The sequence below is a fragment of the Hypomesus nipponensis genome, chromosome 10 (genome assembly GCF_054491055.1).
Source record: "Hypomesus nipponensis isolate SF chromosome 10, ASM5449105v1, whole genome shotgun sequence".
Lineage (NCBI taxonomy): Eukaryota > Metazoa > Chordata > Actinopteri > Osmeriformes > Osmeridae > Hypomesus > Hypomesus nipponensis.
Genome location: NC_140370.1, coordinates 8,253,308 through 8,278,443, shown reverse-complemented (window position 1 = coordinate 8,278,443; position 25,136 = coordinate 8,253,308). Strand labels below are relative to the sequence as shown.

At 46.2% G+C, this 25,136-nt stretch overlaps 3 protein-coding genes across 4 annotated transcripts; all 3 read left to right on the top strand.

Annotated features, from left to right (window-relative positions):
• The first annotated feature begins 77 nt into the window (after positions 1 to 77).
• pip4p1a (phosphatidylinositol-4,5-bisphosphate 4-phosphatase 1a) lies at positions 78 to 6,508 on the top strand. The gene is made up of 7 exons (XM_084708541.1): positions 78 to 246; positions 1,283 to 1,476; positions 2,605 to 2,711; positions 3,324 to 3,429; positions 3,786 to 3,838; positions 4,249 to 4,339; positions 4,561 to 6,508. The coding sequence occupies exons 1-7, from the start codon at positions 129 to 131 to the stop codon at positions 4,702 to 4,704; spliced, it is 813 nt and encodes a 270-aa protein (XP_084564667.1). The 5' UTR covers positions 78 to 128; the 3' UTR covers positions 4,705 to 6,508.
• Positions 6,509 to 9,259: 2,751 nt separating this feature from the next.
• Positions 9,260 to 10,797, top strand: LOC146271490 (ETS translocation variant 3-like protein). Its single transcript, XM_084706594.1, has 5 exons — positions 9,260 to 9,317; positions 9,407 to 9,638; positions 9,740 to 9,854; positions 10,027 to 10,117; positions 10,406 to 10,797. Exons 1-5 carry the CDS (start codon positions 9,260 to 9,262, stop codon positions 10,711 to 10,713), a joined length of 804 nt encoding a protein of 267 aa, XP_084562720.1. The 3' UTR covers positions 10,714 to 10,797.
• A 448-nt stretch (positions 10,798 to 11,245) lies between these two features.
• On the top strand, positions 11,246 to 23,423 carry lig1 (ligase I, DNA, ATP-dependent). Of its 2 annotated transcripts, XM_084708290.1 has the most exons (27): positions 11,246 to 11,427; positions 11,822 to 11,887; positions 12,049 to 12,223; positions 12,361 to 12,514; positions 12,800 to 12,940; positions 13,028 to 13,348; positions 13,587 to 13,701; positions 13,856 to 13,948; positions 14,194 to 14,250; positions 14,342 to 14,400; positions 14,564 to 14,677; positions 14,890 to 15,056; positions 15,370 to 15,446; positions 15,583 to 15,674; positions 15,801 to 15,900; positions 16,428 to 16,513; positions 16,798 to 16,913; positions 17,451 to 17,546; positions 17,776 to 17,886; positions 19,191 to 19,262; positions 19,585 to 19,729; positions 19,874 to 19,956; positions 21,451 to 21,603; positions 22,035 to 22,088; positions 22,220 to 22,363; positions 22,887 to 22,979; positions 23,061 to 23,423. In XM_084708290.1, the coding sequence occupies exons 1-27, from the start codon at positions 11,411 to 11,413 to the stop codon at positions 23,133 to 23,135; spliced, it is 2,976 nt and encodes a 991-aa protein (XP_084564416.1). In that variant the 5' UTR covers positions 11,246 to 11,410; the 3' UTR covers positions 23,136 to 23,423. The 2 variants fall into 2 exon arrangements, with proteins under 2 accessions (XP_084564416.1, XP_084564417.1); XM_084708291.1 differs by lacking the exons at positions 21,451 to 21,603; positions 22,035 to 22,088; positions 22,220 to 22,363; positions 22,887 to 22,979; positions 23,061 to 23,423 and adding an exon at positions 20,322 to 20,369.
• The last annotated feature ends 1,713 nt before the right edge of the window (positions 23,424 to 25,136 follow it).

Below are 25,136 nucleotides of genomic sequence, written 5' to 3'. Positions count from 1 at the left end.
TGGTGAGGGGCGTGGATTACCGCAGCATCGAATGATCATGTGACGCATGCGTTTCCGACACAACAATACACAGCGGACTCCATAACAGTACATTGCACGGTCCAACTCCCTCGCGCCTTGCTTACGGTATGGCGGACGGCGAGAGGTCCCCGTTACTGTCAGATCTTGGAGATGGTGCTCCTGGCAGCGGTAACGGTGGAGTGTCTCCTGGTGCACCTCCTTATGGTTTGCCAGATAAACCACCAAGTGAGTATCCATAGGGCTAGCATAGGTTAGCGACAAGCTAATGTTAGCTATTACAGTAGTCTAGATAGATAGATAGCTACTTCGCAAGCTAGCTGACAAAGAATTGGCCTTGTGTGATGATAGCAAGCTAGAAGAATGTAAAACATTTATTGTGGATGTCTGGCTGTCGAATACTTAAAGCGTACACTAAAATATATCGTTATAGTAGATGCACTCGTAGTATGCACTGGGGGATGCTCAAGGGGAAATTCATGGTTGCTAGCTACACCAAGTACTGCACTGTTACAGTACCTAGCAAGCTCACTGAAGTCAGCCCAGCACTGGTACTGTAGCTAGCTAACTGGAAATTGTCTGATGCCAGCATCATGCCCGCCTATTAGCCAAATCTAAAATAGCTCGCATGTTTTTGTATATTACCAATTCTACATGATGCTCTTCGCTGCATTTGTGATATTCAACTCAAACATTGTGTTAGGGAGATTAATTTGTCATCTTCCCACCTGCTGGCTGTAGACAGCGTCACGCTACGTCTGTTAGCCAGAAGCCTAGCCACCCCATTCAGCAAAACATCTGATTTGATCGGCCTTGGAATGGCCATCCGCATGCTTATAGTTACAGGAGATAAACGCCAGAATGTAGTGACTGTTGTGTCCAAATATAGCAACAACTTTGTAACATTAAGATTCCAATGCCACAGTAGTAGGCCTAGCTGGGCTTGCTTAATGCATCAATCAAATGCCTGCATCTCATGCATGTATAAGGTCAGGTCGTATAATACAAAGCTTGCACACCCAAGTAATCTCGGTCATACATTCCTGCCGTCTGTTTACAAAGCCCTTTTTATAGCCCTCAATTCCTAATCTCATTGTTTTGTTAATCCTAATTCAAAGGAGGTTTTTTTGTGTGTGCCTTTTTAAGCCTTTATTCCACAACTCGTGTCACTAATACAGACTGATGTATTGTACACTTAATTGCCATCCACCACCTTATTCTCTGTCTTGGTCTCTCTCTCTCTCTCTCCCCTTGTTCTCCCTAGGCTTCCCCCCATTCCCCAGTCCCACCCAGCCCTCTGTGCTCCTGGGGGAGGACCCCCCTCCGTACTCCCCCCTCACCTCCCCTGAGAGCGGCAGCGCTCCTGTCATCAGTTGCAGAGTATGCCAAAGCCTTATCTCAGTAGAGGGCAAGACCCACCAGCATGTGGTCAAGTGTGGGATCTGCAACGAGGCTACGGTGGGTCCCATGCACTTCACTCACTCACCTGTTCGCTTAGGGACACAGGTGTTCCAATCACATTGTCCTGTACTGTTCAAATACTGTGGTTGCGCAAAAAGTAGCCTTTGTCATTGTGCTTTGTGTTTGCTGTTCAAATTTGTGTTGGTGCAGAGCGTGGTTGCTTATTCAATGACTTAGGAGTGGTCACTCCCGGATGATTCATGAAATGGAAGGTGCCAGACACTCTTAATGTAACTTTTCCTGGATGGGTCGTGATCGGCAAATAGTTAATTGTATTTATTAATTAACTAGACGTTTGTGCTTGCCGAGACAAACCGTGTCAGAAATTGTAATTCCTTCAATGTGTAATTTTTTATAAATGTTCCTGTGAAAATGTTTATTTGGTGTGTGTCTTCCTCGGCTGTTGCACACTGGTATCATTGACACAATCAAAACAAATACCCTTATTAATGCTGTGGGCATAATGGCTAGAACATCACACTCAACAACATCTTATTTTACTGTCATTTACCTCCTTCTTTTAACTGAGAAAAGATCATCAGATAAGGTCTGTAACTTTGAATATTTAGTCCTTAGTCCTCTATTTGTTGTCCAGGGTTGTTCTCTATTATGTATAGAGAACGGGTAAGTGTATTACATGTTGCACAGATATGCTCATATCAATAATCAGTATGTCTTTTGATCATTATGATCCGAGAAATATTGAAACGTTGTAACTGATAGAGGGTAGGGAGAAAAAGCAATGTCAACATGAATTATTTATTGTCATGGTGTTGCTTCCTAATTACTGAGCAGCAGACGCCTGGTGAGACCCACCTGGACCGGCGTTCATGACGCACTGCCATGTCTTGTCTTGTTTTGACAGAAGAGACAACACAGTTTCTTATTTGGTCTTTAATGGTACTAAATGTTAGAATGCAAAACATAATTCCTGTGAGTGCTCACAGTTCCCTGTCAAACATGATCTTGGATATTTGTGGATTTTTTTTTTTTTTGGGGGGGGGGGGGGCGGTAAATAGGTAATGGGTAAATAGTGGACTTGTTGGATTGAATTATCAAAGTAAATACTTTTACACACTTTGTCTTAAACACACTTTGTGTTGTTTCCTTTGGCTCCCCCTACAGCCAATAAAGAATGCTCCAGCCGGCAAGAAGTACGTCCGCTGCCCCTGCAACTGCCTGCTCATCTGCAAAGTCACCTCCCAGAGGATCGCCTGTCCCCGGCCATACTGGTGAGAGGAAAGGAGAGAGGGAGCGAGAGAGGGAGGGAGAGAGAGAAAGTTGAGTGTCGGTAAGGGAGGTGTGTATTTACAGTGTGAGAGGAGGCTGGAAAGAGAGTGACAAGGCAGAAACTGAAATGAGGAAGAAGGGGAGTGAAGGCATGGGGGAGGACAGATGTAGAAGCGCTATGGTTCAGAGGAGATGATGATCTGGCCCGAGGTAGGATTCCTCAGAGCAGATTCTGCCCTGAGGCTGGATACGGCTCAGACAAATTGCAGCTCTGAGTCACCATGTGGATGTGATGGTGTAATTACAGCCACTGACGGCCACAACAGCAGTGCTTTACACAACATATGTAAAGAAATAGAATGAACTTGTCTGGATGTGTGCTGTTTCCCCCGCCATTCTCTGGATGTCATCAAAAGTGGCCTTACTTGGACCTTTCTGAGACCTTATTGTAAGGATAAAAAAAAAGAAATCGGAGTAAAATATATTGCGTGCAGTTCACATGGTGTCCTCCCTACTTAAGTTGCTGCTGTTTGGGAATCAGTGAGTTATTCTGTGTGTCACCCACTGTATTGTAAACTAAAGAATTGTGACTGAAGTGTGTCTTTCCCTCTCAGTAAGAGGATAATCAACCTGGGTCCAGTCCACCCTGGGCCAGCTAGTCCAGACCCCCAGCCTGCTGGAGCCAGGGTCTCTTGTGGACACTGCAGCAACACTTTCCTGGTAGGACCTATCTACACACATACAAATATATTGTGTACGTAAGATGAATCTACCAATGTCCCAGTACCAATGTATAACCACTGGATGACTAAGATCTCTCTTGAGTACCATGCCCCAGTAGTTTGTATGTTTGTAATACAGATTGAGCACTTCCAATTTGTATTTTGCCTCATCACTTTAAGTTGTATACATTTATATGTCCTGCAGTAAGCTTTTGGAAAGGCAGTTTTAATGATGTTGAAAAATTGGTGAGCCTGGAAGTATTTTGTCTGTCCAGCTAGTGTATGTTGTTGGAAAACCTTCCATCAGTACTAGGTATGTCATTTTTTCACCAGAAGTCCTTTTCATTGTTTCAGTGGACAGAATTTACTGACAGGACACTGGCCAGGTGCCCTCACTGCAGGAAAGTGTAAGTATCTTTAGGTTTGTGTTGACTGCCTCTACAGTTATCTGTCTTCCCCCAGTAGCTCACTGTCAATATCAAGTTGAGTGGCCCATCAAAGTGGTTTTCGCACATTTGTAAGGAAAATGATGAGGTCTAGACCCTCTCTCCGCAAAGATGTCAGTTTGAGTGCCCGCAAGGCAATTCTTTGAACTCTCGCTTTGTGTTAGCTTCCCATACCTTGAGCTTGCTCCCTGTTCAGGGGGTAAGCTCCTTAACTCCTGCATGCAGCAGCCACAATCTCAGCTCAGCCTGGAGTGCTTACACAACAGCTTGTGTCCGTTCCATGTTTTAAACAACAACTATCTCTTCCCCTTATCTTACCCCCCAACCCCCCACACACACACACACACACACACACACACACCACCACCAAGATCTTCTATTGGTCAAAGGTATCCCCGGAGGCGGAGCTTGTGGTGTTTTCTACTCTGCTTGCTCTTCAGCATCTCTACTGCTGGGCTGATAGTGAGTACACTATAAACTGAAAGATGAACAATTATTTGACATGTTTTTAAATCAAGAAGTTGGTGTGAATATTTATTTAAAAATGTTTGTTTTTACATTTGCATGTACCTCAGCAATGGCACTAGGAGGCGACCAAGTGCAGCAGTAACCATAGCAGGATACTCTTACATGTGACTTTTTACACATTCTAATTTTGGGTCTTTTTATGTCTTTCTCTTCAGGCCGGCACATGGCTCCAGGCCCAGGACTACAAGGGTATCTATGCCTCATGGGCTGTCCTGGTCTTGCTGGTTCTGCTCACCCTAGGCCGGGCTTTCTACTGGGCCTGCATGCGTGTTAGTGAGCCCCTGCAGAACTTCACATAGACCGCCCTCCCAACGCACACACATACACACACACACACACACACAGGACCCGAGATGAAGGAGGAGAGGAAGGAGGAGAGACGTCTTTTCAGATAAAAGAAAGAAAAAAAAGAATATTTATTTAGCTGAAAATCCCAAGTTCTCCTTTTCCTTTTCCCTCCTTTTTCTCTTTTAGCTATTGTTCAGTGTGTTTCTAAACTGGGGTGGAGATGTGTGTGTGTGTGTGTATGTGTGTGTTTATGTGTGTATATATATATATATATATATATATATATATCTTCTGGCCAGAGGGAGTTCATTTAACATTTTTAAGTAATGTTTCCCCTTTGCTTTCATTGTGGCTCAGACCTAGCCATGTCAAAACCGCATTAGGGCATGGCTCGTTATGTAAGTCTTAACAGTTGACATAGTCCTAATCCTGATTTTAAATTAATTTTATCCGGGCATTTTGACATAACCAAAAATAGATATATTTTGGTGAGCATTATGAACTGAAGTCAGATCAAACTAAAAACTTGGCCATTGTGAAATGATGAACGCAGCCTTCCCCTGTTTGGCTGAACCTCAACTAGGGCCTATACAGTAGGGTGTCTTCAAAGTGAAACTAGTCAGTCTGTTTTTAAATTGTGTTGATGCTGCATATCTGTGGGACTATCTTTGATCCAAAGCAGCTTGGAAGCCTTAAAAAAGAGAGTAACAAGATCATATTTTAACATTCTCATTGCCACACACACAACAAAACACTCACTTCAACATACCAAAAACTGGATTATAAGTTTGTGAAAGGAGCCTTTTGGCAGTCTGAAATCGTTTTGATATTGTGTTCGTACTCTTGGGGATTTCACTTGATTCAAGTGTTGTTCCTGGAAATACCCCCTCCCCCCCTCCCCCCCCATGTGAGAAATGTTTGACTTGTAGGTCTACAATACTGTACACTAATTAACATGAAGTGAAACTACTGTCTGTGTGGTTGAGGTCAGAAGATCTTTTCTTGTGGATGAACTATAGAAGAAAACTCCAGCACTCTATGACCTTGCTGGAGTGTCATTTTGAAGGGGGGGTCAAGGAACAGTTGCAGAGGAAGGAGAAAAAGATGGCAGTTTGGACCATGGCAGCAGAGAGAGAGCGTCAGGAGCGAAGGCTTACACAGCACACGCATATTAAAACACTAACCAAACAACCAGTAACTTGTCAGTGGTTCTGAATGTGGTAATAGTTTTTTATGGCTTTCTGTTTAATTGTAAATATATTTGTGGTCTGTGTAAGGTGCGTTAAGCACCCTAAACAGATATTTTGCACTGTGGTGCTTAACACTATGGGATTCCTGGAGAAACTATTTGTTTATGTTGGTGGCTGAAAAGGGTTATTTTTGTGACCTGGCTTAATGAGTTTATTAATACTAACCTATCTAGCCTTTGGATGAGAGATCATCCAAATCATAACCTACAACCAACACATGCGCGCATACACATACACACACACACACACTTTACTATCTGAACACATTTCAGCCATGTTACAATAAATGTCATTCAACGCTAATGATGACATTACACACACACACCGCTACGGATCATCATGCTCTACACATACTGCTATATGAGAAGGTCGACCTGCTTGACAGGACGGCAGTAGCAGACAGCGACAGTTCTTTTGAAAATGTTATTTATTACAATGATGATCATGTTTTATCCATGACTGTACATTATTGATCATGTTAATGCCAACAATCGAAACACCTGGCTGATTCTCTGAACAGAGTTTGTTTACACTCGAATAAAGACATGATGTATGATGATGTGAACATGGGCTTCATCTGTTTATTCAGGAAGAATAAAGTTAAAGTATACATTTTTGAGTTCTTTTTCCCCCACTATGACCTCCTTCAGAGACACACACACACAGACCACTTGGCTCCATTTGGCCTCTTGAGTTTCACGCGGATATATTTTTTCCTTGACACAAAGAGATGGAAGGATTAGGAGCATTGAGAAACCTTTCAAAAACCACAGCTCCCCCGAGAGAGAACGGGGGGAGCAGGGAGAGCAGAGTCAGCAAAAAAGAAAAAAGAAACAAACCCCGGACGACTAGAGGGAAAAGGAGAGGAAAGACAATTGCTTCTGTAACCTTCTAGGTTTAAGTGGCTTTAGCTCAGAGGGCATTAGTGTTAGCTCGCTGGCCCCTTTACGAAATATAGCTGGGCATTAATCTGGTCCTTTTAACACACACACACAGTCTCTGTCTCAGGCACTTACCCGCCGAGGGAAAGGATTCCTATTAAACTCTGTGTCATTGCAAACTGGGCCTTGACAAAACACACCGCCTTCATCCCTCTTATTTATAACTGGATTTGACCCGTAAGACCCAGAGCGTCGCCCTCTTTTGACTCAATAACATTATCCTGTCTAACACACCAATTATGATCCTCCTGTGATAAGCATGCACACACCTCATCCAGCATCATGCATTCAGACATGAATCATATTGTGTCACGTAAGCCTCTTTTTCCTGCGTAGAAAAATAAATGATGGTGTGGGGCAGAAGAAGTGGAGACAGAGGATGAGAGGATGAAGGGAGGGGATGAGAAGATGGGGAGAAGGGTAAAGAGATTGAACAGTGGCTAAGAAGCCAGATTAAGCATGTGGGTCATCAGTTTCTGTAAAACAAACAGTCCTTTTAGAAGCCTAATCCAGATTTACCCCCTTCACACACACACATCCAGAGTACGCACAAACTTTCCTTTACATTGCTTTGTCATGGTGGAGATAATGCTGTTGGAGAAGGGTTAGATGTTTTGTGGAAACGGATTTCCATTTGTTGGGCCATTTGTGTGTGTTGTTCTCTCTGGCTGGCTAGGATGGGTCCAACATCTCACAAAGGCACAGTGTATTTACACAGTAGGAAATAACAACCAAGGATATATCACCCCATACAGAAACATCTCTGAACAAACCCTCAAGCTGAAGCATAAACTTCAATCCAATTTATTTTTTAAACCTGTACATGGCCCTTGTATCTGTCTACAATAGCTATATGTGTGTGTGTGTTTGTGTGGGCAAACACCTGCATGTGTGTGTCTGCTTTCAGGTTATCTGCACGTGACCCAAGATCCCTGCACTGCAAAAAGCACAACATTTAACTCAATTAGCAGCATGCATAATTGATGGCTGTCTGGAGGAGTATTTGTATTTACACTGGAATTAAAAGCCTCCGGTGTCAGTTATCACTTCTGAGGGCACAGAGCGTGGGTGGGGGCGAGAGAGACAGAGAATGAAAAAGAGTTTACACTCATTTTGTCCCATTCTTTTCTGATAGAAAATGACCATTTCTGCACTGTGAATTAACTGAATGTAATCTTCTGGAAGTGTTTCTGTAAAGGTGATTGTCACAGCTATGTATTTTGTAATTTAGAGTGTCAATGTAACAAATGTGTGTCTCCCTTGTAGCAGCTTGTTCACTGCAATTGTACGCTGACTTGTTGACCTTCACAAAAGAACATGTCAAAGAAGTGTGACCAGCAGGTGAGGAAGTGTTTATCATGTTCTGCTGTACTTTGTTGTATGTTGTTGTCGTCTTCAAAGTTGTTATCCGTTTTTTTTCTCCATATTTTCACTCAAACAAATCCTGTAATTGTTTGTAATTGTTTACAGATTACATACCTACTTTCAGATCTAGGTCTTGGAAAAGGAGATGTAGGAAAAGGAGAGAGAGGGAGTGAGAGAAGGAGAGAGAAGCAGGGTAAGGTAGGGAGGGGGATAAGAGAGAAAGGTGGATGGGATGGGGGTCTAAGCTTGATTCTAACAGGCTGTCCCTCATCCTTCTCAGACTTCAGGAGGACTAACAGACAAACTGATCGTTGTGGGGCACTCGAGGAAGCCACAGCTTCAGCTTTGCAGAACTACAGTGGCAACAGAGGTAACAATAACATGTTCTCGTTTACAGTTGTAGAAGTCTATGCTACGCAAAGACCAAAACAATTTTTTTTCCACACTAATGGGAGTACTGCATACCAACTGTATCTTTTGCTGAGATGCATCCTTGAAACTCATTTTATATGTTTAAATATTTACGGGTTTATTGTTTATATGGTTTATATAATTAAGACAAATGTGGAGGTTATGTTCGAATTAGTCCAATTATCAAGTGTATGTTTTATCACAGCTTTGATGATGAACATTTTTAATTGTGGGTTATGAATTGTGATTGAAGTCCTTTTTGGTTTGCAACAAAGATAAATACGCTACAGGCCTAAAGGAAGTTTTGATTATATTAATAAAGGAGAAAGAAAAACGTTATCTTGCCTTTGTTTTCACAGAAAAATGTAGATTAAGTAAAACAAATCACCTAATGCAGAATTATATTTTTAGGGGGGTTATTAGCAATTCGAAAACATCTATATTTCGTATGAATGTTGCAAAATTATTCTCAACCACTTTGTCATCTATAGTGAATGTATAAGATGTTATAAAAGTTTTAAGCACTGCTGAGAAATGTGATACAATTTCAATTTTATTACAATGTATATTTTTACTGATCAAACGATGACATGTTTCAGATGCAGTGTAACTGTAACTCTTCGACGGGATCCCTCTCATCCCCATATTGGAGCAGAAGTAAGTATGTTTTCTCGCTCGCGTCTTTAGCTGTATCTACAACCACCTTCCCCTATCTGTTCCCTGATCCTACCCAACTGTCTCCCCAGCAGTGCTGTTCCCTGATTGGGCGTACAAGCCCGCGTGGTCCCCAGGCTCCAGGCAGGTGCAGCTGTGGCACTTCCTGCTTGAGCTCCTGGGGAGGGGCGAGGGCGGGGCCATCGGATGGGGCGGGGAGTGGGGCGAGTTTGTCATCCGTGACCCGGAGAAACTGGCCCGACTGTGGGGGGAAAGGAAGGGCAAACCTCACATGAACTATGACAAACTGAGCAGGGCACTGAGGTACAACAAGGCATGGGGAAACACACAGACACACTACAGGGCATGGACAACATGACATGCATACTAGCGTGCTTCGAAATCATAAACCTTTTGTCCTTCAGATACTACTACAATAAAAGGATCCTCCATAAGACCAAAGGAAAGAGATTCACCTACAAGTTCAACTTCAGCAAACTGATTCTGGTTAACTACCCAGGATACCCGCCTTGCCAGCAGGTCAGTATTATATTGAGTTGAGAAGACTCGACAGTTTTAGCATCATAATGAAATCATGCACAAAATAAATCGTTTTTTTTTCAAGCTTTAAGCATTCATCATCATGAATCAAAACGGTAATCACTATTAAATGCCGTCATCTCCTTGGTTGCCATCCTTTGCTTGACTCCAGCTGGTCCAGAGAGACCCTCTCCCGTTCCCCCTGTTTCCCTCCAAGGGCGGGGTCCCTCTGTGTGGAGGGGGAGGCCCTGCGATGGACAGAGGTGAGAGCCCCCCCCATCCCCATGATTGTGAACATAACTGTAGCTCTACCATGACTATGTTCATTATCAATACTCTTTTATCGTATCATCGTCGTTTATAATGTGTGACCACATCACTGCTACTCTCGTATCCGACTGAAAGTTGTCAGTCTAATGTCAAAGACCCTAACCCTAACACTATGGTGAGATTAAACTTTCGGTCCAACCCTAAGCTTGATCGATATATAGCCATGAAACTAACAACTGTTTTGTGTTTTTGTGTATGTTTGTGTGTCTTTTGATTGACAGCTATCCAGCCACTTCCCCACCCTCTCCTGCTGCCATACTGCCTCCCAAAACCAATCCCATTTCCACAGTCACATCCTCTACCAGGACACTTCCCCTTCCTATCAGTCCCGCCTCCTCCTGGTACTAACATAAGGGAGATATCAGGTCACCCCCCAGCCACTGCTCCCCTCCATGTCAATCAAAATAGCTGGCCAATCAAGACTGGAATAGAGTGGAGCTTCAACAATGTAAACAGAAGTTTGTTTGTTGGAGGGAAGGAGAAAGGCGCTGGAAGTAAAGCATGCAGAGGAAAGACTGAAATATTGTAGAATAAGTGACTCGTGAGAACTGAACATTAAAATGTCATATGCCTCTGGTAATAGCTACAGTATTGGAAGTAGTTTGTGGTGTGGTTCTACTTGGAACATAGTATATTATAATTGTCTGAGTGGTTGTACTAAAGAAAAATCTGAAGGCTTAAATATTGCATTGTTTGGTCACTACAAGCTTAATTGTTTTGTGTATGCACTTCAAATAATGAAGAAAAGGCGCCGGATTGATATTAGTTCTATTCATACAATATCAATTTACATGCACTTACTTGTATGATAATAAATATCCCATGCTCAACTTTCTGTGTAATTGCAATATTTTTTCACATTTCATTAGCGATAGTTAATTATGAAACACATACTTGTAAAACAGCCAAGACAGCAGAAACAGCATGTGAGCTGAGCTGCTCATTCATCAGCACAACCTTTTTTCTAGCATCAGCACCAGTTTATGGCAAAGTGTGACCTCCGGTCCAAAAGGGGGCAGTAGATTCTGAAAATGTAACTCATCACACAACAAATGAAATTTTCGGAAAAACACGGATGTCAGTTTGGCGCCGAATATCAGATTATTCAGATGAGCACTTCGTAGCGCGGGATATTTGTGCATGTTTTGTTGAAATTTGGTCTGGCGCCGATAATTGACATAAGTTACTGCAAAATAATTGACCACGACGAGCTTCAGGAAAACAACATGCAACGAAGCATTGCGTAAGTAGCAGTGACATACAGTTCAAGCTAGAGTCTGAGCATTATTGTCTGCCAAGCCATAGAGATGGTAGAGCTAACAACATTACGACCGAGCTAGCTAGCAAAATGCAATAACAAATGCCTGTGTGTGTGTGTGTACAGTAATCACTTTCCCATGGTATAATCAGTACTGGCTAGTTACAGTAAAGGTAATAATGACAATATATTCTTTCCAGCGACATGAAGGAATGTGTTTTCTATGTAGGCTACCTGGCAGTGTCAGCATTAGTCAGCTAGTTATTAAGTGTGTAGGCAAAATGAGATAGATGGGTAGTTGTGTACACTTTTAGGTATTTGCTAGTTAGCAAGGCTATAGCCCTTTTTTTCCTGAGTCTTCCAATGCCTTCTCCCCCAGATCGTTCTTCCAGCCCAAAGCAGGCAAGGGGAAGCAGAGCACTAAGACTGATGGACCAGTGAAAGAGTAAGTTGCATAATAGCGAGGAGGATTTTGGCTTTAACTATCTATCTACATTATTTCGAGCAATTCAAACACCTCATACATACATCATGTATAACTGTCAAACATAAATCGTTTTACCACTTTGATGATTGAATTGGCCTTTTTTAACGTATCCTGTCTAGACAAGTCAAAAGTCCTCTTAAAGTCCAGAATGGGCTCCAAAATGAATCTGATTCACCTATCAAGAAAGTTCACAAGCGCAGCCGGCAGATCTTAGACAGTGATGAGGAGGAGACCTCAACTGTCAAAGCACCAGCAGCCAACCAGGGAAAAGGGGACAAACCCAAAGAGGAAAAGGTAGCACATCTCATTATCGTCCCACAAGGAAGAATAAAATCAGCATTTGAACTGTTTGTTTCTAAATTAAATACCCCATTTAGATAGGAATATGCATCAGTATCTTAATCTCGCTTGTTCCTTGTCTTTCTACAAAGGAGAAGGTATTCAAGGCGGTCCCAACTCCTCTCTCCCCTCCAGCCACTCCAGTAACACCGGTAACTCCAGCCACCCCTGGAACCCCTGCCCCCTCTGGAACACCAGACACCCCCAGCTCCATCTCTCCTACAGGGATCCCTAAACGCAGGACAGGTCAGTGGCCAAGGGATGTACACAGTTTACCATACGCATCTGGTTATACCATGTATGATCCAGCGATTAACCAGTTCCAGCTACTCATTACTAACAGTTGTATACCAGCCAAGGACCTCTAACATGGACGTTTTTGATAAAATCCTGTTGCTTTGTATGTTCTGCATGTTCCGCCTGTCAGTGAACTCTTATTGAGTGTTTTCAATGTAAGTATCTCTCTCTTACTCTCTCTCTCTCTCACACACACGCACACACACTTTCTGTCTCTTTCTCTCCCTCCTGCAGCCAGGAAGCAGTTTCCAAAGAGGAAGCTCGACAGTGGCAGTGACAAAGAGAAGGAAGAAGGAGAGCCGGACGAGGAGAAACGGGAACAGCAACAACAGAAGAAGAAAAGAGCCAGGGTAGACAAAGGAGAGGATGGCCCAGGTAGGCCGGGGGAGTTGGCTGAACACCGGGGTTTGCCATCATATTTTCTCTCCATTGTCTCATCCCTCCTTTTCTTTGTCTCCGCAGAGGATGAGGGAGAGGCCATGGAGGAAGGCACGGAGGATGAGAGGGGGAACGCGTCGGAGGCTGAAAAGGGCAAACCCGAGACGAAGGTGTCGGACGTAGAGAACACACCAGGCGGGCGGGAGAAGGCGGAGGACAAGGGGGACAGGGTGGAGGAAGTCGAGGCTGACGGGGTTGAAGGGAAGACACTTGAAAAGAACAGCAGCCCCAAGCGTCGGGCAAAGGAGGAGGAGGTGGTGGTGGAGGAGAAGCATGCTAAAGAGGAGAGAGATAAGCAGCTGGTGAAGGAGCCAGCTGCTAAAGCGCCTATCAGCAGTTTCTTCAGTGAGTTTAAACTCTTCTTCTTTTTTTTTTTTTTTTTCTTGCTTTTTCAGCCCACTGTTGGGAGGAAACTATACTGTTCTGGTGACAACGCATTGTCATAAATGGCATTATGCCATGTTGATCCAAAATGTAATGCGTTCAGTTTGATACAGTGGCTTTTTTGGTCAAGTATAATGCCAAAATGAAAAGCTTCTTACTCTTACACATCTTGCCTATGTGCCTCTCTAACCTCTCTAAGCTCCCAGGAAAGCAGCAGTGAAGATCGAGAAAGCAGAGGTGAAAAGCGAGGTGGAGAAAAAGCCTAGCGTGGAGAAGAAGGATGAGGCCGCTGAGGTCAGCAAAGACAAGAAAGGGTAAAAGGCTGCTTGTCTGTGTCTCAGTCTGTAGCTATGTCTGTATCTGGATGTCTGTGTATCAGTCTGTATGTGTATGTCTGTGTCTCAGTCTGTATCTGGATGTCTGTATCCTGACTCCATGCCCTTGTTGACCCCCTCCCCCTCCTTCTAGTGTGAAGACAGAGGCTCAGGGCCAGTCAGACTATGACCCGACCAGACCCAACTACCACCCTGTGGACCACGCCTGCTGGGGGCGGGGCCAGAAGTAAGACCCTACCTGCTGTGCTCGATGTGTGTGACAGAGAGAGGGTGTGAGTCTATGTTTGTGTGGGTGTGACAGAGAGAGGGTGTGAGTCTATGTTTGTCTGTGACAGAGAGAGGGTGTGACAGAGAGTCGATGTCAGAGAAATAGACGAGTGAGGAAGAAGTCAGGGAAAAGTGTCTCAAGTCTCCCACCCCAGGTCATCTCCCCTGGGTTGAAACTCTCCCCGTCTCCCCCCCCCCCCCCAGGGTCCCTTACTTGGCCGTGGCCCGCACCTTTGAGAAGATCGAGGAAGACTCTGGCAGGTTTGTTGCGACTATCTTTATCCACACCTCCTCTGTAACTTTTGAGAAGCTGGTTCTAACGGGGCATCTCCTGTGTGTTCTCTGTGGTCAGGCTGAGGAACATCGAGACGCTGTCGAACCTCCTGCGCTCTGTGCTGCTGCTCTCCCCTGGTACGCCTCTTCCCAAACCGCTCCGAAGGGGGGTTATTTTTAAACGTCGTGCCAAACCTGGCAGATGGTGCATGTCTGCTTTGAAATCCCGTCTGTGTTCGCGGTGACGGCTTGTGCGTGGATGAGTCTGTGTCAACCTGTGTGTGTGTGTGTGTCCCTACAGCTGACCTGCTGTGCTGTGTGTACCTGTGTCTGAATCAGCTGGGGCCTGCGTACCTGGGCTTGGAGCTGGGGGTGGGGGAGACGGTGCTGATGAAGGCTGTTGCCCAAGCAACCGGTAGGAGAGCATCCCACAGGCTCATATTGGTGTGTCCACACACACACCCACACACACGCACACACACACTAGGTACAGCGCACAGAAGCAGCATTTGCATTTCGTATGTGACGGGTCCACAAAAGGGTAGAGAGGTACACACAAACACATAATTGTTAATTCTCTTTTCCATTTCTCAGCCAGTACATATTTACTGTTTTTCCTGTTGCCAGGGCGACAGTTGGACAAAATCAAGGCAGAGGCTCAGGAGAAAGGGGATCTAGGTTTGGTGGCGGAGAGTTCCCGTAGCAACCAACGCATAATGTTCCAACCCGCCAATCTGACGGCAGGGGGCGTATTTGGCAAATTGAAAGAAATTGCCAACATGAGCGGAAACTCGGTGAGTCTCTACACAAACATTCTCATTAGACGAGAGAGAGAGAGGGCAAACGATTTCCACTCAGCCTGGCGTCCCTCTGACTGAAGGGTTAAAAGCATGTTTGAAAAGTATGCTTGAAAAGTATGGCAGCGATATTTTCCGCTTCTGAAAGTCTGTCTGCTAATAAAGACTTGACTTTGCTCCTTTTTAATTAGTCATTAGATTCCAGCAGCTCCTCTCAGTCCTATGGTTGCTCTTGACCTCTTTTCTATTGTGATATCTCTTCTCAACCTTTTCTCCATCTGAATCCCAATTTTTCCGTTCCCCCCCTCAGGCCATGAATAAGAAAATCGACATCATCAAAGGGCTCTTTGTAGCTTGCCGTTTCTCCGAAGCCAGATACATTGTCAGGTACGATGCCCTTAACTGCTCTAACATGAAACCACCTCAACACCCCACCTGACCTGCCTCTCGGTCTGGCCAATCCAGCTGGAATGCTGCCGGTCGCCACAGCAACCCCTCACGTCTCCGTCTGGTTGATTGACAGGTCGCTGGCGGGAAAGCTGCGGATCGGCCTGGCCGAGCAGAGCGTCCTGGCGGCGCTGAGTCAGGCCGTGTGTCTGACTCCACCCGGACAAGGTGGGACAATCCCTGCCTCCTTAGGCCTAACCCTAACCCAAACCTAACCCACCAACCTGGGGAACGCCGGCACTCTGGGTTGTTATAACGTTGCGAGTGCGTTTTTGTTTTGCGTTTCCCCCCCAGACTTCCCTCCGAAGGTGACGGACGCGGGGAAGGGGATGAGCGCAGAGAGCAGGAAGGCCTGGATGGAGGAGAAGGCTCTGATCCTCAAACAGACTTACTGGTACTCCACCCCCTGACACCACGTCCTGCACACACTCCCCCATGCAGCCCTGCTCCCCCTGCAGCCCTGCTCCCCCTGCAGCCCTGCTCCCCCATGCAGCCCTGCTCCCCCTGCAGCCCTGCTCCCCCATGCAGCCCTGCTGCCCCATACAGCCCTGCTCCCCCATGCAGCCCTGCTGCCCCATGCAGCCCTGCTCCCCATGCAGCCCTGCTCCCCATGCAGCCCTGCTCCCTCTGCAGCCCTGCTCCCCATGCAGCCCTGCTCCCCATGCAGCCCTGCTCCCCCTGCAGCCCTGCTGCCCCATGCAGCCCTGCTCCCCCTGCAGCCCTGCTGCCCCATGCAGCCCTGCTCCCCATGCAGCCCTGCTCCCCATGCAGCCCTGCTCCCCCTGCAGCCCTGCTGCCCCATGCAGCCCTGCTGCCCCATGCTGCCCTGCTGCCCCATGCAGCCCTGCTCCCCATGCAGCCCTGCTGCCCCATGCAGCCCTGCTCCCCCAGGCTCACACGTCTCTCTCTGTCCTCATCCAGCGAGATGCCCAACTATGACGTCATCATCCCGGTCCTGCTGGAGGAGGGGATTGACCAGCTGCCCAATCACTGCAAACTCACCCCAGGTACGGATCAGAAACCACATTCATTCAGAGTAGTCTTGTCTGCTAATATTGTTCATGCACACACACATTTTCCATATGCATATTCTTTGACTTACAGTATATTCAATGAGTAAAATGACCAAATGCAGCATTATTGTTACATTTTGGGTAACTAGTCAATTCAAATACATGCTTTAGGACCTTTTGTATGGATGGCAGATATCTGGTATCGACTTATGAAACATTGAACAAGTAGCCTACATATTGCTTATGTTAGTAAATGTAACATGCACTTCCATATTCAGGGGTCCCATTGAGACCTATGCTAGCCCACCCCACCAAAGGTGTAGGAGAGGTGATGAAGAGGTTTGATGAAGCTGCCTTCACCTGCGAGTACAAGTACGACGGAGAACGAGCACAGGTGTGTGTGTGTGTTTGGGAGGAGTAACTGGCACGCGTGATATATTTGTGTGTATTTCTCAATATGCTAGCTGGTTAAACATGCAAACAATGCCTTTGTATGCAAGCCCTCCAGGGAGAAGTGTATAATGGTGTGTGTGTGTGTGTGCGTGCACACAGTGGTGTAGTTGTGCCCCAGGCCTCTAAGCTGTAAGAGCTTTTCCAAGTGCTCGCTTAGACGAGAGAGCAAGATGACGTCCTCTATTGACTCTCATCGCAGCACTGCAATGTACACTACCCTCCTTCACCACCAGGGGGAGCCTCTGTCTCACCGCTCTCTCTCCAGCCAGCCAGGTCTCCACGAAGACCTGGCCCTCTTTAATATCAGTACTTCGCATAGTTCCCGACAACCACTGACATACCATCTCTGCATGCATAATGTACACCCCCTGACATCCGCCGCCGGCTTAGAGAAGGTGACAATACAGTCGGCTCCTGATTGGAGTGCGTTGCCATGGTTTTTGGGGAGCGTCCACTGACAGGCGCTGGTCTTTCCCAGATCCACATCCTGGAGAGCGGGGAGGTCCGCATCTTCAGTCGCAACCAGGAGGACAACACCAGCAAATACCCTGATATCATCGCCCGTATTCCCCAGGTGACGCACCCCCCCCCCCTCCCCCGGAGGTGCTCACTGGAGCACACTCTGGCTGCAGCACAGACCCACTTAGCAGCAGGGCCTTAGATGTAGGCCTACATTCTGCCTGCATGAATAACTCATTTAATCTCTCTTCTGAGTTTCCCTCCCTCGCTCCCTCGTTCTCTAGTTTTTTAACTGTTTTGTGTTCTTCTCGATTTGCTGGACCATTACTCCCACCCCCACCCAGATGAAGAAGCCCTCCGTGGTCTCCTGTGTGCTGGACTCGGAGGCAGTGGCCTGGGACCGAGAGAAGAAGCAGATCCAGCCCTTCCAGGTCCTCACCACCAGGAAGAGGAAGGTGAGAGGGGGGGCTGGAGGACGGAGGACAGACTGAGGGGGGAGGAGGAGAGACTATGGGGGGGAGGGGGGGGGAGGGCTGGAGGGGCGACCGAGGAGGAGACTCCAGGAAGAAGGAAAGTGGGAGCAAGGAACAAGGAGGCGAGAGGGATGAGAGAAGCAGAGAGAGAGGGATGAGAGAAGTAGAGAGAGAGGGATGAGAGATGTAGAGAGAGAGGGATGAGAGAAGTAGAGAGAGAGGGATGAGAGATGTAGAGAGAGAGGGATGAGAGAAGTAGAGAGAGAGGGATGAGAGATGTAGAGAGAGAGGGATGAGAGATGTAGAGAGAGAGGGATGAGAGAAGTAGAGAGAGAGGGATGAGAGATGTAGAGAGAGAGGGATGAGAGAAGTAGAGAGAGAGGGATGAGAGATGTAGAGAGAGAGGGATGAGAGAAGTAGAGAGAGAGGGATGAGAGATGTAGAGAGAGAGGGATGAGAGATGTAGAGAGAGAGGGATGAGAGATGTAGAGAGAGAGGGATGAGAGAAGTAGAGAGAGAGGGATGAGAGAAGTAGAGAGAGAGGGATGAGAGAAGTAGAGAGAGAGGGATGAGAGATGTAGAGAGAGAGGGATGAGAGATGTAGAGAGAGAGGGATGAGAGATGTAGAGAGAGAGGGATGAGAGAAGTAGAGAGAGAGGGATGAGAGAGGGATGAGAGATGTAGAGAGAGGGATGAGAGAAGTAGAGAGAGAGGGATGAGAGAAGTAGAGAGAGAGGGATGAGAGAAGTAGAGAGAGAGGGATGAGAGAAGTAGAGAGAGAGGGATGAGAGATGTAGAGAGAGAGGGATGAGAGAAGTAGAGAGAGAGGGATGAGAGATGTAGAGAGAGAGGGATGAGAGATGTAGAGAGAGAGGGATGAGAGAAGTAGAGAGAGAGGGATGAGAGAAGTAGAGAGAGAGGGATGAGAGAAGTAGAGAGAGAGGGATGAGAGAAGTAGAGAGAGAGGGATGAGAGAAGTAGAGAGAGAGGGATGAGAGAAGTAGAGAGAGAGGGATGAGAGAAGTAGAGAGAGAGGGATGAGAGATGTAGAGAGAGAGGGATGAGAGAAGTAGAGAGAGAGGGATGAGAGAAGTAGCAGTGTATAATATAATATATATAATGCATTTTCCTGAGTGCTGTGCTGTGTAGCGTCTGTCTGTCTGGGGTAGCTGGGACCAGCTCTCTGTCCCAGTGGGGGGGGGGGGGGGGGAGACCCTCCTGAGCCTGTTCACACACCTGCGCCCCACACAAGCACAGAGGGTGATGTGTGTGTGTTTCTTTCACAGGACGTGGATGCCTCAGAGATCAAAGTTCAAGTGTGTGTGTATGCCTTCGACCTGCTGTTTCTTAATGGAGAGGTTAGTACCATGATGATACTGGGTGATGACTTGTGATTAAATGGCCTTTGTAATTGTGTGTGTGTGTGTGTGACTGTCTAGAATAATGATGTGAGAACGCCCGGGGCCATGGCTAGACGTTGATTTAAGGCTCATTCTCATTTCAAGTGTGTGTGTGTGAGATTGTGTTTCTCTGTGGTAATGACTGGAAACACTGCAAGCGGTGATAAGCCTATTATTGTAATGTGTATTATAATTTCACTCATGCTAATACTGACTGACTGACTGACGTGTGTGTGTGAATGTACGTGTGTGTGTGTGTGTGTGTGAATGTGTGTGTTAGTCTCTTGTCAGACAGCCCCTCTCCAAACGCAGAGCTCTTCTCAAAGAGAGCTTCGAGGAGCGGGAGGGAGAATTTGTGTTCGCCAAAGCCCTCGACTCGGACAACACGGACGTCATTGCCGAATTCCTGGAGCAGTCTGTCCGAGGTGGGTGGGTGTGGGAGAGATTCATCTTACGTTTTGTTACAGCAGCTCAAGTCTGCTCATGCATTCGTTTTATAAGGGTGTGTGTCTGTGTGTCTCTGTGTGTGGGTGTGTCTCTGTGTGTGTGTGTGTGTGTGTGTGTGTCAGACTCCTGTGAGGGGCTCATGGTGAAGACCTTGGAGAAAGATGCCACCTATGAAATTGCCAAGCGCTCCCACAACTGGCTCAAGGTAGCTGTGCACTGATGCAGAACAGATCACACACACACACACCGTGGACACAAGCCACACTCACAAACGGGCATATGCACATTTCTACTGTGGTGGAAAAGAGACTGTTCTCTTCAGAAGGATTCTCAAAAATAGAGACTGAGACAGAATATCTTTCAGGCATCGTGGCTTGGTGGTTTATTCAGCCAGGCACATGCAGCATACACCCGAGGTTCAAAAAGCACTCCCATTTACTGGACAAATATGAGGCCCAATCCCCGGCCCTGCCTGATCACAACTGTACCAGCCTACGTAACCCCTGGCTCCTTAAGTATCGACAACTTTTCTCTCCTCCTTTCATGGCCTCGCTTCACATCCTCAACCAGCTGCAAGCTGTCTGGACCCCCTCCCCTATCTGACGGGGCCTATCCAAATGATCCAGTCTACCATTCACTGGCGTGCAACAACAGCCTATCCCACTCAGGATCAGTGTTGGGGTAGTTACTCAAAAAATGTAATAGATTACACATTACAAGTAACTTTTCTAAGTAATGCTTTGCTTTACTAGATTACTCACTGCTGAAAGGAACTAGTTACACTACTAGTTACATTACTTTTGGATTACTCCGTAAAACTCACCCGAGATTCACTTGCCAAATAACAATATATGTATCATATATATGCCCAAATCAATTCAAATTCTTATTATAATGAAGACAGATCTCTCTTTTATGCTTTTTAATATGACAAAGCTGACAAGAAAGTTGTGAACATCAACCTAAAAGGTGTCAGTGTCACTCAGGGTCCGGGGATCTTTAGCTACTAGTCTGAGTTAGCATGTTGCCGTTGAAGATGCTTTGACAGATTAAAGGTTGTGTTTGCGGCGATGGAGAGTGTTTTTGGCGTGGGCACAATGTAGGCTACATTGTACAGTAACTTTTTTGTACTTTTGCGCAACTAATACACAGTAATGTGCATACCTCCATTCCTTTAAAAGACGTCCTAAGCGGCTTTTCCATTCTTGTTTTGCCTCCTGAACCCTGGGGCTAAGTCAAGTGACGACTGTTACGCAAACACATGTACTGTAAAGGGAAGTTTGATTCATTTTTTTCTCCTCCCGATATGCAGATCGCAGTAATGCAAGTAATGCAAGAACTGTAATACGATTACTGAAGTTATCAACAGTAATGCATTACATTACTGTGTTACAGACAAATGTAATCTGATTACAGTAACGCGTTCCCCCCAACATTGCTCAGAATACACATTCTTTTCCCATCCTAAGTTGGCCAAACCAATTCCCCATCATACTTTCTCCTGTTCTAGGTTAAAACCAGTTTAGAGTGGAGTTTATTAACTGTGCAGAGTGTATTATTAACCGCGCAGATAGTAGTCAGACATTTTAGGCCCCAAAATCTAACGATTTCCCACGACACTACAGACGCATCTAGAGTGAGTACATACAGCACACACACACACACACACCATACCCACAGTCTCCCCCCCCTCCCCCAGCTGAAGAAGGACTACCTGGAGGGTGTTGGGGACACGATGGACCTGTGTGTGGTGGGGGCCTACCTGGGGAAGGGCAAGAGGGCGGGCTCCTACGGAGGCTTCCTGCTGGCCTGCTACGACGAGGACAACGAGGAGTTCCAGTCTGTCTGCAAGGTGTGTGTGACTGGCTCCAACACAACGCCATCTGTGTGTGTGTGTGTGTGTGTGTTTGCGCTGTTGTGTTTGTTTTTTAAGGGGTTGGACCCCATGAGGACACGTGTAGGACGAGGAGGACATGAGTGTGGTTGTGCACATGGATGTGTGTGGTGTGAGCGTGAGCAGACAGGTGTTGGAGTGTGTGGGAGGTGTGGAGGACGAAGAGAGGCTGTTTGTGGGGCTCTCTGTGACGGGGCTGTGCATCTCTATCACAGTCTGCATGTCTGTCTAACAGGGTGACACACCGCTTTAGGCTAAACAGGATAAAGGCTTTTTAGCACGGGGGGATTTCGCCTCAATTCTCTATAATTCTGTTCCGCCACAATAAAAGTCCCATTTCACCATAAGGGAATTATATCTCTTTCTTCCGTCTCTTTTTTTCATGTCAGATTGGGACAGGTTTCAAGGATGAAGATTTGGAGCAACATTACAAATTCTTAAAGGTACAAAGACGGTTTTGGACGCTTCTGGTGTTTTCCTTTTGAGCAGAAGCCCAAACGTTCTCGCCCATTTGCCTGCCCGCTGTGGGTTTTGACCTGAACCGCTTGACGAATCGCATCGTTCCCTTTCCCAGGAGCACATCCTCCCCAAACCCCGCGCTTATTACCGTCTGGACCAATCAACAGAGCCTGACGTGTGGCTGGACGCGGTGCAGGTGTGGGAGGTGAAGTGTGCGGACCTGTCACTCTCACCGGTATACAAGGCCGGCATGGGATTGGTGAGTCCCTCCCCTGTGCTCTCTTCACTGCTACTGAGCACATGGGGGAGTGTGTGTGTGTGTGTGTGTGTGTGTGTGTGTGTGTGTGTGTGTGTGTGTGTGTGTGTGTGTGTGTGTGTGTGTGTGTGTGTGTGTGTGTGTGTGTGTGTGTGTGTGTGTGTGTGTGTGTGTGTGTGTGTGTGACTAACTCCTAATGAATGGGCTCATTTAAGATGATAGCAAAAGATCATATTCTAGAAACCATAAATTTGATTTGAAGTTGTAAATCAAGCCCATTAAATTGTGCCCGTAGGATAGACTGCGTTTTGTGACTACTTTGTCAGTGTGTTTTATTCACCCTGCGAGCAGAGAGGTTGGCTTGAACGGCACACAGCTTTCCCAACATTGTCTACTAACAGATCGTCTTTGCCACTAAACAAGAGTCGTTTAGAGGAAAGCCTAATGGTTCTGATTGAAGAGCCCCTGGGAAGGTCTCCCAGCAGTGTGTTCTCCTGGTCCAGTCTGACCTTGTGATGTCCCTCAGGTGGACCCAGAGAAAGGCATCTCCCTGAGGTTCCCACGGTTCCTCAGGGTCCGGGAGGACAAGAAGCCTGAGGACGCAACCTCCGGAGCTCAGGTGAGTTCCCGCCCTAAATCCCCCCCCCCCCCCAGAGCTGGGGTATCCCATGTTCCTCTCACATGTTTCTCTCTCCTCCAGATTGCTGATCTGTACAGGAAGCAGCAGCAGATTCAGAACCAGGGAGACAAACAGGAACTGGAGGACTACTACTGATGTCACTCCCTCGTCAGCACATACTTCCTGTCAACAAGGAATGGGAATTCCTAGACACCAATTAAGGTGGATAGGGCCCTCTATGTTGATCTATTCACTGCCTCTCTTTAAATGCAACTGTTTATGGCCTAACTTTAGCCGAATGACTTGAATGTTTGTGGAGAGGCAGTACGCAATACCAACAGTGACCTTTGAAACGAAAGATTTAGCAAATCTCATTTATGTACATAGTTTTAATGATGTTTTGACGAATTCCACGAATAAAGGCTCTGCCCATTTTTAAGAACATCTACATGTAGCATCTATTGATTCTCGCGCAATGTTTTTTTGGTATTTGTACATGGATGTTAATGGATACTGTTCATCTAAAAACATGGCAACATTCAAAATGTAAATATATACAATATGTAAATGACTTCTTATCCGTCCAGGCCTTTGCTGTCAAGTGTGTAATGGGGTAGTTTGGCGTGTCCAGTAGACTGAGGACGAACCAAGGAGACGGTTGGAATGTTATGAAATGAAAAAAGCATTTTGACAGTTTTTCAGACAGCAGTACAAAGGAACTGTATTTCCAGCACGCATTACATGACGGGAATCCACTAACTGTAGTCTGAATCAATCCGCTAGTGAAGATAGGCCAGGTCAGCGAGAGAGTCAAGGACAGCCTATCATTACTATTCTGAGGAAAGAGGATTGGGGAGGTTTGTGTTTGTGAGCGAGCGTTCAGTTTAGGGTGTGTGCGGTGACGTACATCTTTGTGCGTGTATGTGGCAAGGTTATACTTGGTTATACTTGTTGGATTGAGAGTGTATTTGCTTGTCAGGCTGTGCATGGGACGTGTTATTTGAGAATGAATGCTCCTTTCCATGGAGGGCTTATCAGTATGCAAGTCTGCATGATGTTTATTTTCCATGCCGTCGCTTCTCGGCGTGTGCGTGGTAGTTGTCTCTGTGAGCAAGCATATGTGTGTGAGAGATCTTGCGTTGTGTGTGTGCGGCAGTTATTTCCGTGTGTGTGAAAGTGAGTGGGCTGGTGCCCGGCGCTGGTGCCCTGTTGTCCAATGAAGGAGAGGAGAGGAGCTTCATTGTGCCAGCTAGACCATGGAAATTCAGATAACTTTGCCCTTTCCATCTGTTTAAATGACATTTTGTTTTCTTTTGTCTTTCTCTTTCTGCTAGCTGTTATTCCTCTTCTCGCTGTTTCTACAGCTTATTTTGTGTTGTATAGTATACAGTATTTAAATGTAAATAGGTCCTGACTACAGCTCAAATTAGGCATGTCGAGGGGTGCATTATTTTGTTTTTGAAAGTGACTGACTTGACTGTGTGCCCTTCGTGTGTTTGTGTGTTGGTGTTTACTAAGGAGGGCAGCTGGCCCACATCACGCCTGCAGGGCTGTAGTTAGTAACCACCGCCGTGCCCCCAATTCCCACCGAGGCGCGCTTATCTCCCAGCGCCTCCTCTGTCTTCACAGTAGTCAGTTCAGACAGCGTAACCCCACTCTGTTCTGCCGCCACCTGGGGAGTGAACCGCACAACCCATATGCTATATATTGACTCGTGCTGAAGCAGAGGTGAATTGATGATGTGGAGGCAAAGCAAAAAAGCAAAGCACATGTCTTTTCACAGCGCGGGGACGTGAAATTAAAACGTAGCGTCAGTTTATTCAATCATGTAATTATGTGTTTGTGCTATGTGTTTAACCTTTAGATTGGGTAGTCACACTGAACCTCTCTTGATCAGGTAGGGCCATGTAGGCCTACAAAACAAAGTAAAAGCAGTCTTACAACGGAAAGATACCAAATGAATCTAGGTTAATATTAATATATACTATTTAAAATAGGCCTACTCTAGGCTTCCTCGAACAGCCACGGAGCATAACGGTTAGGTCCGTTTGGAGAACCTCACTGAAATAGTGCTTATCTACGAGCCCTATATAAGCTTCCCAAAAATAACGTTATACATCACCCGAAACGGTTACAAAAAAAAAGTACTTTGACAAA